The sequence below is a fragment of the Sceloporus occidentalis genome, unplaced genomic scaffold (assembly GCF_023333645.1).
Source record: "Sceloporus occidentalis isolate IW3139 unplaced genomic scaffold, rSceOcc1.0.p SCAF_22, whole genome shotgun sequence".
NCBI classification, from domain to species: domain Eukaryota; kingdom Metazoa; phylum Chordata; class Lepidosauria; order Squamata; family Phrynosomatidae; genus Sceloporus; species Sceloporus occidentalis.
Window position 1 is genome coordinate 11945952 of NW_028317002.1, and position 13170 is coordinate 11959121.

At 41.5% G+C, this 13170-nt stretch overlaps 1 protein-coding gene across 1 annotated transcript; it reads left to right on the forward strand.

Annotated features, from left to right (window-relative positions):
* Window positions 1-393: 393 nt before the first annotated feature.
* Window positions 394-6090, forward strand: LOC149301047 (E3 ubiquitin-protein ligase RNF19B). The gene is made up of 9 exons (XM_089484591.1): window positions 394-1046; window positions 2868-3073; window positions 3209-3353; window positions 3459-3621; window positions 3785-3899; window positions 4022-4159; window positions 4470-4677; window positions 5283-5414; window positions 5697-6090. The coding sequence occupies exons 1-9, from the start codon at window positions 394-396 to the stop codon at window positions 6088-6090; spliced, it is 2154 nt and encodes a 717-aa protein (XP_089340717.1).
* The last annotated feature ends 7080 nt before the right edge of the window (window positions 6091-13170 follow it).

Consider the following 13170-nt stretch of genomic DNA (forward strand, 5'->3'; position numbering starts at 1 on the left):
CTACATGTATAAATTATAACCTTTGGCCCCCTTTTTATTTTTACTATACTACCACTCACAATTATTTTTTGTATGTTTCTTTGTTTTCCTGGAAAACGGAATGTATGATTTGCGTGGGTAGATCGAGCACGGAAAAGCGGATTTTTTATTAAATCGACATATGGTAAAAATGGCAAAAAAAAAGTACGGTATTAGTGCTACAAAAAACCTTTTAGAGTTAAATCTCCTAACTATACGATGTATAAATCAGGTTAGAATACAATAGCCTGTGGTCATGCAGTGCATGGCTCTGTCAGTCCTTTTTAGCGCAGCTATTGGACAGCGTCGTTCTGGTCACTTCGGAGGTGAAAGTCCCACCCCGTATTACGTACGAGACTGTCACGGCCTCGTACCATGTCCCCTCAACTAGTATGGCGGTTTGTCTCCTTGTGCCCTTTAGTACGCATGCTTCTGTCAAATCGTGGGCGTGGTTTCATAAAACGCATTTTGCGCACATGCGCAGCAACAACCTCAGAGCTCGTTCACTTCCTGGTTTGGCGGCTCCGGTATTCCGCTATGACCGAGGGCTCCGCGGAGCCTCCTCCGTGCCCTGGGGCCCGGCGACGACGCCTTCTGCTATCCTTGCCAAATGTGTTCCCGGGCCGAAGCCGCGCTGTCCCTGAGCCCACAGCTCCCTCCCCACCTCCGTCCCCTCCTCCACCTACGATACCGGCCTCGGTGATTCCACCACCGTCTCCCCCCGCTGGCCCAGACTCCCTCTTGGAGTGTCCCCTGTGCCTGGTGCGTCAGCCCCCAGAGGAGCTACCGGAGCTTCTAAGCTGCCGCCACCGATCTTGCCTGCGCTGTCTCCGCCAGTATCTACGGATTGAGATCACCGAGAGCCGCGTGAACCTTCGCTGCCCGGAATGTGCCGAACGCCTCAGCCCACAGCATGTCCGGGCCATCCTGCGAGACCCGCAGCTCACTCGCAAGTACGAGGAATTCCTGCTGCGGCGCTGCCTGGCTGCGGATCCCGACTGCAGGTGGTGCCCGGCCCCGGACTGCGGGTGAGAGACCAGCGCCGTATGTCGTGACCCACACACCTGTTATCTAGAAGGGGCTGCGAGGCGTATTGTTTGCAGCCCCCAATATGATCTGACAACGTATGAGGGTGTTCACATTTTACTAGCCATTAAACAGATATACTAACTAAATATTGCTATTTTGCTTTATAAAAATTATGAAATACCTTACACAGGACATGGTGTATGACATCCAGCTTGAGAAGCTTACAATCTAGCGTTTGTCCTATGTGTACGTCATGCCTGATGTTCAGTGTAAAGAGTTAGCGATGTGTACTGGCCCGGTCTGGCTAACTGGCGTACTGGGCATATGCCAACATCGCTCTATACTCATTCAGCTGATCAGGTGCTGCAGTGTGTGGCCACCTGTTGGGTATGCCCAGGCTTCTGCCACGCTTGTGTCATCAGGTGGCCACTATCCCCTATCTGGGCCTGGCCGTGTAATTCATTTATATCGCACCAATATTTAACACAGGTCTTCTAACAATACGCACATTCAAGGAGTATGACAAACCTAGAATCGACAGACTGAGAGACCAATACATTAGATTGAGAGCCTCGCTCACAAGCTTACACTCTAACAGCATGGGTGTGAGATCTAAATGGTTGCTTTTAAGTGTCTTATTCATATATATGTATATCACACTTTATATGTAAATAAAATTATATTTTAGAAGTTGAGATTTTTTATGGAATTCAAAGAACAAAGTTTGTAAACGGGTTATTGATGCTTTTTTTATTTTTAGTATACCAGGTGTATCCCACTGCAGGTTCCCACTGTACGCGGCCGGACCCCTAGTTATTAAGCAGTTGGAGACGTTACAGATTCTTCACAATGAGCTTGATTAAAATAGACATGACTCATGCGGGCTGAGTGGGAACCCTTCCCAACAAAACAGGATGGGCCAGTACCGTGTCGGCTGGCGCTGGTTTTGTGCATCTGCAGTATGGGCTAATCATGGCAGCATACGTTGTCAGTCTGGACAGGCACATATGTCATGCTAAAGCCTGGCTCGCGGAAACGCTGATTATACAAAACATTCTTGGCTCCCGTATATTCTATTTTGCAATGCGGCTGTTTACTTAAGGCTCTGCTAATAAGCACCTGCGTTAGGAGTATAATTGCAAGCTGATTAGCAATTGAAAAACATCTGCAGGGAAAGGGGGAAGGGGACTCGATTCATAATATCAAATATATGGGAGATGCCTGACAGTTGTCAAACCCCATAACAAGACATCAGAAAATGTGACGTTGCACCCCAACTTTTTTTTTTAATGTAGTTTTGTGGCTTTTTAAACATTTCTCCGAAATATTCCCGAAAAAGAGATTTGGTAGCTTGCTACTCAGAGTGGCAAACTGCCGGGGTAAGAAAACGGCAATTTGTATTTCAGGGGTGAACTGATAATACTAAGAACTTGGTGGAATAGTTTATCACTATAGGTTAGGTTTATAGTCATTTGTGTTTTGGTTTTTTTAACGCGAGAATAGTGGAATAAATCCTTTGCGCCGCAATATAAGTCAATAAATAAGAACTGTGGGACTAATATGTTTATCCAGGTGTATGGAGATGCCGATTTTAATATTCTTGTTTGAACCTTTCCTGGCAAAAATATGAATGAGGTGAAATGACACTTGATTAAATAATCACTTCTTGGAAGAGATTGGGCATCCTACAGTGCCAGCAATACTCATTCTGGTAGTGTTAAGTTCAGCAGACTAGGTGGAACAGCACCATTAAATTGTCCAGTGACTACACGTGAATTAGCTCAATTGGTAATAAAACTGACATGTTTTCTGCTTTCCAGATATGCTGTGATTGCCTATGGCTGTGCCAGCTGCCCCAGACTGGTTTGTGAGAGGGAAGGATGCCAGACAGAATTCTGCTACCATTGCAAGCATGTGTGGCACCCAAACCAAACCTGCGACATGGCACGCCAACAGAGGGCATCCTCTCTCGGTGTGAGGCGGAAGCACCCTTCTGGGATCAGCTATGGACAGGAATCTGGTTCAGGTAAAATCATAAGGTTGGCAGTATTGTATGGTTATTGGCTATCTTAATTTAGGCTCGGGTGGCAGATTATCATTAGGTGTATATTCGGTAATGGTGTTGGAACCCATGTTGAGTTTTGGTCCATGTCCCCACCAGCTGATGATATGAAGTCCTGCCCCCGGTGCAGTGCATACATTATTAAGATGAATGATGGGAGCTGTAATCACATGACCTGCGCAGTTTGTGGCTGTGAGTTCTGCTGGTTGTGCATGAAAGAGATCTCCGACCTCCACTACCTCAGGTCAGTAGCACATGCAGAATTTCATTCTCCCTTAAAATAAACACTTTGGAATACTTAGTTCTTGTTCTTCTGAAATATGGTAAGATTCCGTTTTGCCTTTCACAGCCCATCAGGCTGTACATTCTGGGGAAAGAAGCCATGGAGCAGAAAGAAGAAAATAATCTGGCAGCTGGGCACACTCATAGGAGCTCCAGTAGGCATATCTCTTATTGCTGGAATTGCAATTCCTGCCATGGTCATTGGAATCCCGGTCTACGTGGGGAGAAAGGTCTGTTATGATAAACCCTGAAGCTTTAGGACATTTTTAGAAAACCGTTTTTTGTTTTTTTTTCCCCTTCATTTCTTGACAGTATTTACATTAGCAGATACAGATGATCCATAGGAATAAAATGTAATTTGCAATTTAATAGCCAAGGCATATTTTTCTGCAGATCCATGGTCGCTTTGAGAACAAGAAAACCTCCAAACACAAGAAGAATTTGGCAGTCACTGGCGGTGTTATCCTGTCTGTCATTGCATCACCCGTGGTGGCAGCAGTAAGCGTGGGTAAGTGTTGGAGGTCATATTTTGTGAACCTTGCCACATTCAAAGAGAAATCCTGTTTACGGATGCTGCCATGACATTAAGAAGAGCAGGACATTTCCAAGTCATTCTTTGATTTATTTCAGGAATTGGTGTTCCCATTATGCTTGCATATGTGTATGGAGTGGTGCCAGTCTCATTGTGCCGGGGTGGAGGCTGTGGGGTCAGTACCGCAAATGGCAAGGGAGTGAAGATTGACTTTGAGGAGGATGGACCAATCACGGGTAACTGCTTAACATTTTATCTGCTTTGTAAAGAAGCCGAGTCCTAAGCCTGCACATTCTGCACTTTTTTTATTGAATGATTGCTTTGTTATTGGTTACTATAATCCCTGTACGTATAATGTGTATGCGTTTATAAGTAGTCAGACTGTTTGCATTTTTTTAATAAAACATTGAACAAATCAATATATATTTTGGTATCCTTAAAATTGATTTTAACTGGCATTAATTGCTCAAAGATATGTGACCGATAATAGTCGTAGCCAAAGGGGATTGCTTTGCGGTGTGTGTTTATAACGACATGTTTCTATAGTGGCAGATGCATGGAGAGCACTGAAAAACCCAAGTATTGGGGAGAGCAGTATGGAAGGTCTGACTAGTGTGCTCAGTACAAGCGGGAGCCCCACAGACGGATTGAGTGTCCTGCAGGGAAATTACAGCGAGACTGCCAGCTTTGCAGCTCTCTCTGGCGGCAGCTTAAGTGGGGGCATGCTGAGTGGAGGCCGAGCCAAGTACTGCAGGTAGGAACACATGCTGTCACTCCTGATACGAGACTGGATGACAGACAGCTTTACTTTAGTAAATGGAACCTAGGACGTTTGACAGCAAAGAAATTTAAATGGCTAAACATGAAACATATTAAGATTAAATCAGGGAATCCTTGTAGCTCTATGCCAGCAGGTCATGGTTGAAAGTGTGCTGGTTGACATCCTTACAGCAGGGTTTAGCAATGAACATAACCGCATGCTGTCTGCAGTGGCATAATGCGCAGTTCAAGAAGTGAGATGGCTTTCCAGAAATCTTGCCGCCATGTTTACCTGCATATTGTTCAGTGCCTTCAGAGTACTTCTTTGCTGAAGATTGTTGGCATTGACCCTTCGTAAGTGTATACTATCAGTGCATTAAAATGTCCAACTCTCCTCCAAACGCCCATTTTTTTTGAGTGCAGTAAAACACAATGCAGAATTCAAATTATGAATGTTACAGTAATTGGTGAGACACTTAACTCAGAGTTGATGTTTCATTATGACACAGTAGAGATCCCTTGGTGATTAAATGGCCATATGGCGTGTACTTCCCGTATCCCCAACACATTCACTTACCTATTATACAATTTTCTGTGTAGACTGGAGGTTCAAGCAGACGTGCAGAAAGAGACCTATCAGAAAGACTCTGTTAGCCTGGGTGCCGTGAGTGATAGCGCCAGTACTAGAGCCATGGCTGGTTCCATTATCAGCTCATACAACCCGCAGGAGAGGTGAGCGTTCTTAAAGCTTGTTCTTTCAAAATCATGTGTCATATAAAATATTTGCATATAGTAATCCTATTATTGCATAATAATCATATGGCTTTATATTTTCACCACATATAGTATTTAATATCAAAGCCAACACCCACAACTTGAGTTGTGTTGCTTTTTAACTCGTGCTGTATTTTTTATGTTATTTGTCTGCCTGCAAAATTGGAATTTTATTTATGTGCCATTTACACTGCCCACAGAGGGTTAAATGACTAGCCTTTCTCTGTTCACATCTTGCAGAGAGGTAAATAACCTGGAAATTCAAGTTCATATAGAAGCAAAACCTTCCCGCTACCAGCTGATGAGTGAGAGCAGCACTGATGAATCTCTGCATACAGCAGCCCCTCTTGTGGAGGGCGAGGATGATGATGCCTGCAAGGATCAGATGCCGCCTTGCGACATAACACTAGCACAGCCTGAAAGCATCCGTAGTGATTTGGAGAGTTCTGATGCTCAGTCCGATGATGTCCCTGACCTGGCGTCAGAAGAATACGACTCTCCTCACCTTCTTCCACCTTCCCCTCCAGATCCTCCTCGTGATAGCCCACCTCCTCGGATGTGTGCTCAACAGGAAGGCCTCTGCGCCCGGGAAGAGGGGCTCTCGAAAATGGAATTCATAGAGGTGCGCGTGTGAAGGAAGTATTCTTCTACACAGTGACTTTTTTGCCCCCTCTAATTTTTCCCTAATGAAAATTCCTAATACTACTACTACGAGCGGACCGGATCACTTAGTGCGAAGCTCTGCTGTAAACCCTTCCCAAATGCTTTGTCTTGAGCATTCAAATATGTTTGCACCTCACTGTGAAAGGCTTTGTCTTGCTCTTGTAAATTTCTCTAATTTATTGGCTTTAACTGGATGTATAGGTAATCTGATTTTATGTAATATTTGCAGGGAATTTGGTGAATCTGATTTTTGTTTTCCTTTGTAAGGAATTGTTGAAAATAAAACTGGATCGACATCTTGTTAAAGTCCAGAGTTTTTTTTTTTTTTAAATTGTATTCTTTTTGTTCTGCCTTTAAGTTGAGTGATTGGTTTTGGTCATATCTAGAAAAAAACTTTTAAATTGTGTATGCTTTTGGAACCTGGCATAGTTTTATGTTGTGTAAATTATCATTTCTCCATTTATGGGTGTGTATTTTTTTTCTTCTTCTTCCTCTTAGCAACATGGCTAATTTTAGTGTTACATGTTTGATACTATATGTTCATACACTTTATATTGCTTGGGTAAATACCTTTTTTATTGGTCCCAAAGTAATCAGATGTGTATGATCCTGATCTACTAGCGCTGAAACACTGAATAGAAGGAGTTAAACTGGGCCGTTTGAGAGCGTAATGCAGAGATGTAGTTTGCGTAATATATAATATATAATACAATTAATCATTTTTCTTAGAGCTTGATAGGTCCATTGTACAAACGAGTGAAATGAATCATGGAAACCAAATTATTCCGAAGCAATATGATGTTTCACCAAGTAATTGTCAGAAGTGTTTTTATATGGCAACAAAGCTGCAGCTAATGCTCTGTGGATTATTTGTTCTTAGTTCTCCCAGAGGTAGTGGTGATGTTTGGATAAGATGATGCTGTCGCAATGATCCCAGATGGCGCATCGCAATAGTAGAACCTGTTTCTTATGAAATGAACACAGGATAGGGCAAACACTCTGCCCCGGGGTTAGGCCTCTACTTATGAAATCAATTATAAAATTCTAAGTGACAAGATTGGAAACAATGGGTTAAAATGAATCCGGGCCGTCATTAAACTGGAAACGATATAGGGCTCTGTAGTTAGGGGTTGTGAGTTTGGATTTGGGAACCAGTGGTGGGTCTGTTATAAGCAAGGCAGCAGATGTCGCAATAATCTAGATGGGATATCGTGAGGGCATACATTTGTTTCATTGTGTTTAAAAAAAAAATAAAAAAAATCCAAGAGATTTTGCAGGTGAAGGTAATGTGAGGGGAGAAGCTTTGCTTTTATTCAATCTCTCGACAGAATGTATTGGGCATCTCCGATTACAATGGTGTACATTTAACAGACAGTAACCATAAATACAATGCTTGTAATATAATAAACCGGATCCTCCAAATATATTCTCCAGGGGATGTCTTTGGTGTGGATCCAAGATAAATACGGCGCTGTGAAAAAGTATTTCTTTTCAATTTTGCTTAGTTGTCTCATTTAAATGTTTGCGATCCAACTAATTTTAATATAAGACAAAAACAACATGGGTAACTGCAAAATGCAGCTTTTAAATGATTGTTTGATTTACAGAAGGTAAAGCGGTAAAACCTGTATCACCCATGTGAAACACTCCAAAATCTAGTGGAAAGCCTTCCCAGAAGAGTGGAAGTTGTTATAGCTGCAAAGGAAGGGACCAACTATATAATGTCTATGTATTCAGAATGTGATGTCATCAAAGTCCCTGTTGGTGTAATGGTCCGGTGTCCCAATACTTTTGTCCATAAAGTGTATGTGTGTGTGTATATATGTATGTGTATATATATATATATATATATATATATATATATATATATATATATATATATATATATATATATATATATATATACACACCAATGACCATAACATGTGGGTGGGAAGCAGGTAGTAAGTGAACATTTTATCCTCAAAGTTGATATGTTGTTAGAAGTAGGAAAAATGGGCAAGCGTAAGGATCTGAGCAACTTTGACAAATTATGATGGCTAGATGAACATCTCAAAAACTACAGCTCTTGTGGGGTGTTCCCGGTCTGTAGTGGTCAGTACTGATCAAAAGTAGTCCACAGGCTACAGGGCATGGGCAACCAAGGCTTATTAATGCACGAGGGAGGTGAAGGCTGTCCCGTGTGGTCAAATCCAACTGAAGAGCTGTTGTAGCTCAAATTGTTGAAAAAGTTAATGCTGGTTCTGATAGAAAGGTGTCAAAACACACAATGCATCATAGTTTGCTGTGTATGGAGCTGAGTAGCCACAGACCGGTCAGGGTGCCCATGCTGACCCCTGTTCACTACCGAAAGTGCCTATGATGAGCACAAGAACTGGACCACGGAGCAATGCAAGAAGGTGGCATGGTCGTGTGAATAGCCGGGTGCGTGTGCGTCGCTCACCTGGAGACGACAGGATACACAATATTATGCAGGTGGTCCCTCCAATTCACATGTGGTTACAGAAAATAACTTTCATTGCACAGATGGAGGAGTTGGTGTGGTCGACCAGAGCGAAGGGGTTCCAGCACACTAGGAGGTGGTTTTGGTGGCATGAGTTTGTCGCCTCCACAGATTTTCAGGTTATCCTTGGCCCTTACTTAGCTACTACCCCTATATCATCATAACCCCTACAGGCATCCTGAATGGTGACACGTCTTGGACAGGTAGGGACAGCGGACAGAACTTAAATTTTGACTCTGTTCTTTATTGGTATATTTGTCTTTTGCATTCCATTGGTGGTATACTTCATTACTATATAACGGTATACTTACCTATTTGGACGGCTTGGCATTTCTCTTCTTTCATATTTTGATTTTGTTTTTGAAATGGTCGAATGTTCTTAATTGTTTTTGGATGTTTTGACTCTAAGTCTTGCAAGAACCAATCTTACCATACATTTACGCAAGATAATCTATGCAGCGCTTTCTGATCACCGATAAAATGTTGGGCTTGTCATGACGAGTCTCACGCTCTTGTGTATCTTAGGGACTCATGTAACATTGTATGTTCTTCGCTTCTCGGTAACATCTTGATTTTGTACCCTCCATTGTTCATCGACTTTATATTTTAACCTGCTCAATAAACAGAGAATATATATAAAAAATATATATATTATGCAGGTGGTCATAATGTTATGGCTGACCAGTGTGTGTATATAAGTACAAAACACATGTTCAAAGGGTATATATATTTGGTGTGGATATTTACTGTGCCTAGGGGTTAGTTAAACAATATAGACTGTGGAATCTGTTCCTATGCTACACAATGCTATTGACTGTGTCTTAAAAAATACCACTGATATTTACTCTCTTTTCTTCCACTAGTCTAGGTGGCTCCCCGTTGACAATCCCTACTGTGCTACTGTACTACTCCCTTTTTCATGCCTAATGACTGCGGGAATCTTACTTCCATTATACTGGGATGTGCTGGGGGGGGGGTTTAAACAATTATTATGCTCTTTTATTTCTATTCACGCAAAAAAATTTATAGATGGAAAATAGGAGAGTTGCTAGCACAATGAATGGGTTAAGTTTATTACATAGTTGACTGTGACATACCAACAATGTACCCAACCAGGGTACCATTGAGTCACGTGTAGAATATGCCATATAAATAAAAAGAATACGTAGGAGACGTTGCGCCATCATGTGACATTTAGCCCATGATTCGTAGAGGGTGGCATGTTTTGCACTTTTGCACTACCAACAGCCCAATAAAAAGGAAACTTAGTGACAGCATAGACATTGCAAATTTGGGACAGCTGACAGCTATGAAGTCAGATGACAGAATGTATCCATAGCCATCTCAGGTTATATGTGCTCCGTGCATTGTAATGTGGCTTATTTTTACCAGGTTTCCCCATAATGGGTACATTACCTGCATATTATTTTATGGATCTGCAAAGAGCCTCATAAATCTATGCATTTACTTGGCTCAAGGAACGCGTTCACCATTTTCCTCAGAAGGGTTATAAAGATCTGCTTCTTATGAGCTGTTCATTATTCAATAGTACTAAATATTTAATAGAATTTTGATGTTGGAATCGTATATTAACAAATGAATAATAAATCCGGCCACCTATGGTCTCTATAGTTCCAGATGTATACTATTCATTGTTTTTATGTATAAATATTTGAGTGCAAGGCTGTAAAGCAATTTTTTTCACTTTCATTTACAGCTAATATGAAAATCCTCCAAATACCAAATAGGTGTATTTCGGACCTTGCGCTGACATAAAGAGGGTTATTCACTAAAGAGTTTGCTGGAGAGTTGTGTTTCAGCTCTTTGACTTCACTATACATTACAAAGGTCCATCCCAGTGAGCTTCTACTTCAGAAAGGGCTTGACTGGCCCCGTATAATGTATAGTTAAGCCATTGGAATTTACTCAAAGTCTCTTCACTCATTGAGTTATGCATTAAGCAGATCCAGCTCAAACCTTCTTGCTAGAGAAACTTTTTAGTGTTGGCTCTTCGTAATGAACAGTGAATTCCCTTTAGTGAATAGACCCCTATGCATTGCAATACTTTGCACATGTTTCACGTATGCAGGACTTAGTAAAACTCTGGGTGGAACAAAGCCTATATATGTCAGGGCACAAATGTACATAAACACGGAAATCTCTTACAGCATCAAATAAATATAATGACTGACGTACAGACATTTACTGCAGGATTGGTGAGTCACTATTATTACCTCCTCTCACAAGCAAAGATCATAGGTGCCCACAAAACACATATCTGCAAGCACTGGACTCACGCACACACACACATTCTCGCTATAAAGCATACTTTACAACCGTGCACGTTATACCCCGTCATCAACTCATTCATCTCGGCATCCAGTGCTAATGGGCTTCAGCTTGGCAAATCATCACCGAATTACCAGATTCCTTATTATTGAGCACGGCATCAGCAAAACGCTTTCACCGCATTTATGTAGAAGGGGAAGCAGTCGTATCAATAAAGCAAGCAATGCAATGGTGCAATGAACCCTACATATATATATATTTTTTTATATGTGTATATATATATATTTATATATCTATATATATATATGGTATATATATTTATATATATATATATATACCATACCCTACATATATATTTAAAACATGGGAATAACATGGGAGCGGGACTAAAAATAAAAACCCTGTAAAGGCGAAGCAGCCCAGTGTGAAGTGAACAGCTTGTAAAAATGAATAACTTTTTTTTTTTATAATCCTTTATTTTGTCACCCCCGTGTGCAGGAGGAGCTCCTAATCCGGTTTGACTAGGTAGGAGCTGCGCCTCTTCCATGGGAGGGACTACAAATTTCAGACCGGGGACCAGTACATGGAGAGGGAGTTTTGAGACAAACATACTGAGGGGCAGCAGGCACCATGTGCGGACCCAGTAAGTGATCTTTCATTGGGGATGGTAACAGGGCATCTTGGGATCCTGGGATAAACTAAATACATAAGACACTTCATTTCAGTAATTGCATTGATCTCGTTGTAGATTTGTATGGCAGCAATGCCTGTCGATAGAAAATCTCAATGACAATAAATCCCTCTGCCTTGCTTATTAGTATTACAGCAAAAGACTTCGTCAGTGGGACAAATGGGTTCGTAAAGTTCTCCTGCACTGTAGCCCTTGGTAAAACTGCTCGATTGTAAGCCAGTCTGAGAACGACCCTTGTTTCTTCAAATCAAGTTGTTATGTTTTATACTACTTTTTATGTCCTGGTTATCCATTGTACAGCGCTGCGGAATATGATGGCGCTACGTAATAACTATACATAATAATATTATGCCCTATAGCTAATCGGAAAGTGTTGTTGATTAAGGAGGCATATAACCTAATGCACATACTAAAGAAATGACAGTATTGGTATTGTTATTATTTGTTTAGCTAAAACTTTCCAGTTATCACCGACAGTATACATTTCCAGATCTACGTGATTTGGATTAAAGCCGGGACGTTGTTTTGGTCTGTTTTGTGAACTTTACCCGGTGATTGAAAATTTTACATTTGTGCAAAGTGCCTTATAAACATTATTGTTTAACCCTTTGTTTCTTGGTGTGTGTATGTGTGTGTCACTTCCCTGTGACACCTAGGGGCCAGTATTGCAGTAAATGCTCAATATCACTACATAAATGAAACTTTGCATCTAACTGGAGATAATGAATCTCCTGAAGTATGATTCACAGGGAGATCGTGTTAACGAGTAAAATTCAGTACATGCTATGGCCACTGCTCTTAGTAGTACCAAAAAAAGGGGCAATGTCACTAATCCACCCAACATTAATTAACAAGTGAAAGCCCCTTATCGGTTAGCAAACTTCACTGACCTCCCTTACAACAACAGTCTGTTAATAATTACGTTATGTTTATTCTAAAGCTACATAGTCCCTGAAAGAGACATAAGAATGATGCATCCCCTATAGTTTATGCTTCAGAGCCCAGTTTAGGTAGAACTGCCACCCTACTTAGTGGTGAGTAGGACAGCTTAATGCTAGATCTCTTCTTTTTCCTGACCAGTGTTCTTGATATTTAGCTATTTTCCCATTGCCCAATCCATTTTTAGATCATTCACCCAATGCACATTTTCTTTTATTACACAAGCCTCTCCAAGCAGCTTTCCAAAGGACATTTTAAACCACCTTCTAGGCTCGTACAAGCCACAGCTCTAAGACCGTTCTGTGTTTCATAAGTATTCATAACTTTTGATATTTCAGGTGCCATGTTCAGGTGCCACTGTAAGCGCCACCTTTCTGGCTTAATGTAGTGTGAGTTGTAGGCATAGCAAATGGACCGGCAGGTCACCTTTCCTTTCACATAAATTATCCCGCTTTGCTCACTCCTCATCAAGTGCAATCTAACATGAAGATGCTCATTTTGAGCAAATGCAGGGTCAATGGCCTTCTATGCTCCTCTGATTTAAAGACTTTTGGGCCACTACCTAAAGTAGTGGCTGGATATGAGACACTACGTTCTTATGTTCACATAGCGTGCGGCCAGTGTTCCAG

Coding starts and splice junctions, on each gene's coding strand:
- LOC149301047 (XM_089484591.1), top strand. CDS start 394: ATGTCCCCTCAACTAGTATGGCGGTTTGTCTCCTTGTGCCCTTTAGTA. Junction 4,160..4,469: donor GGAGGATGGACCAATCACGG/GTAACTGCTTAA, acceptor ATGTTTCTATAG/TGGCAGATGCATGGAGAGCA. Junction 4,678..5,282: donor GGCCGAGCCAAGTACTGCAG/GTAGGAACACAT, acceptor TTTTCTGTGTAG/ACTGGAGGTTCAAGCAGACG.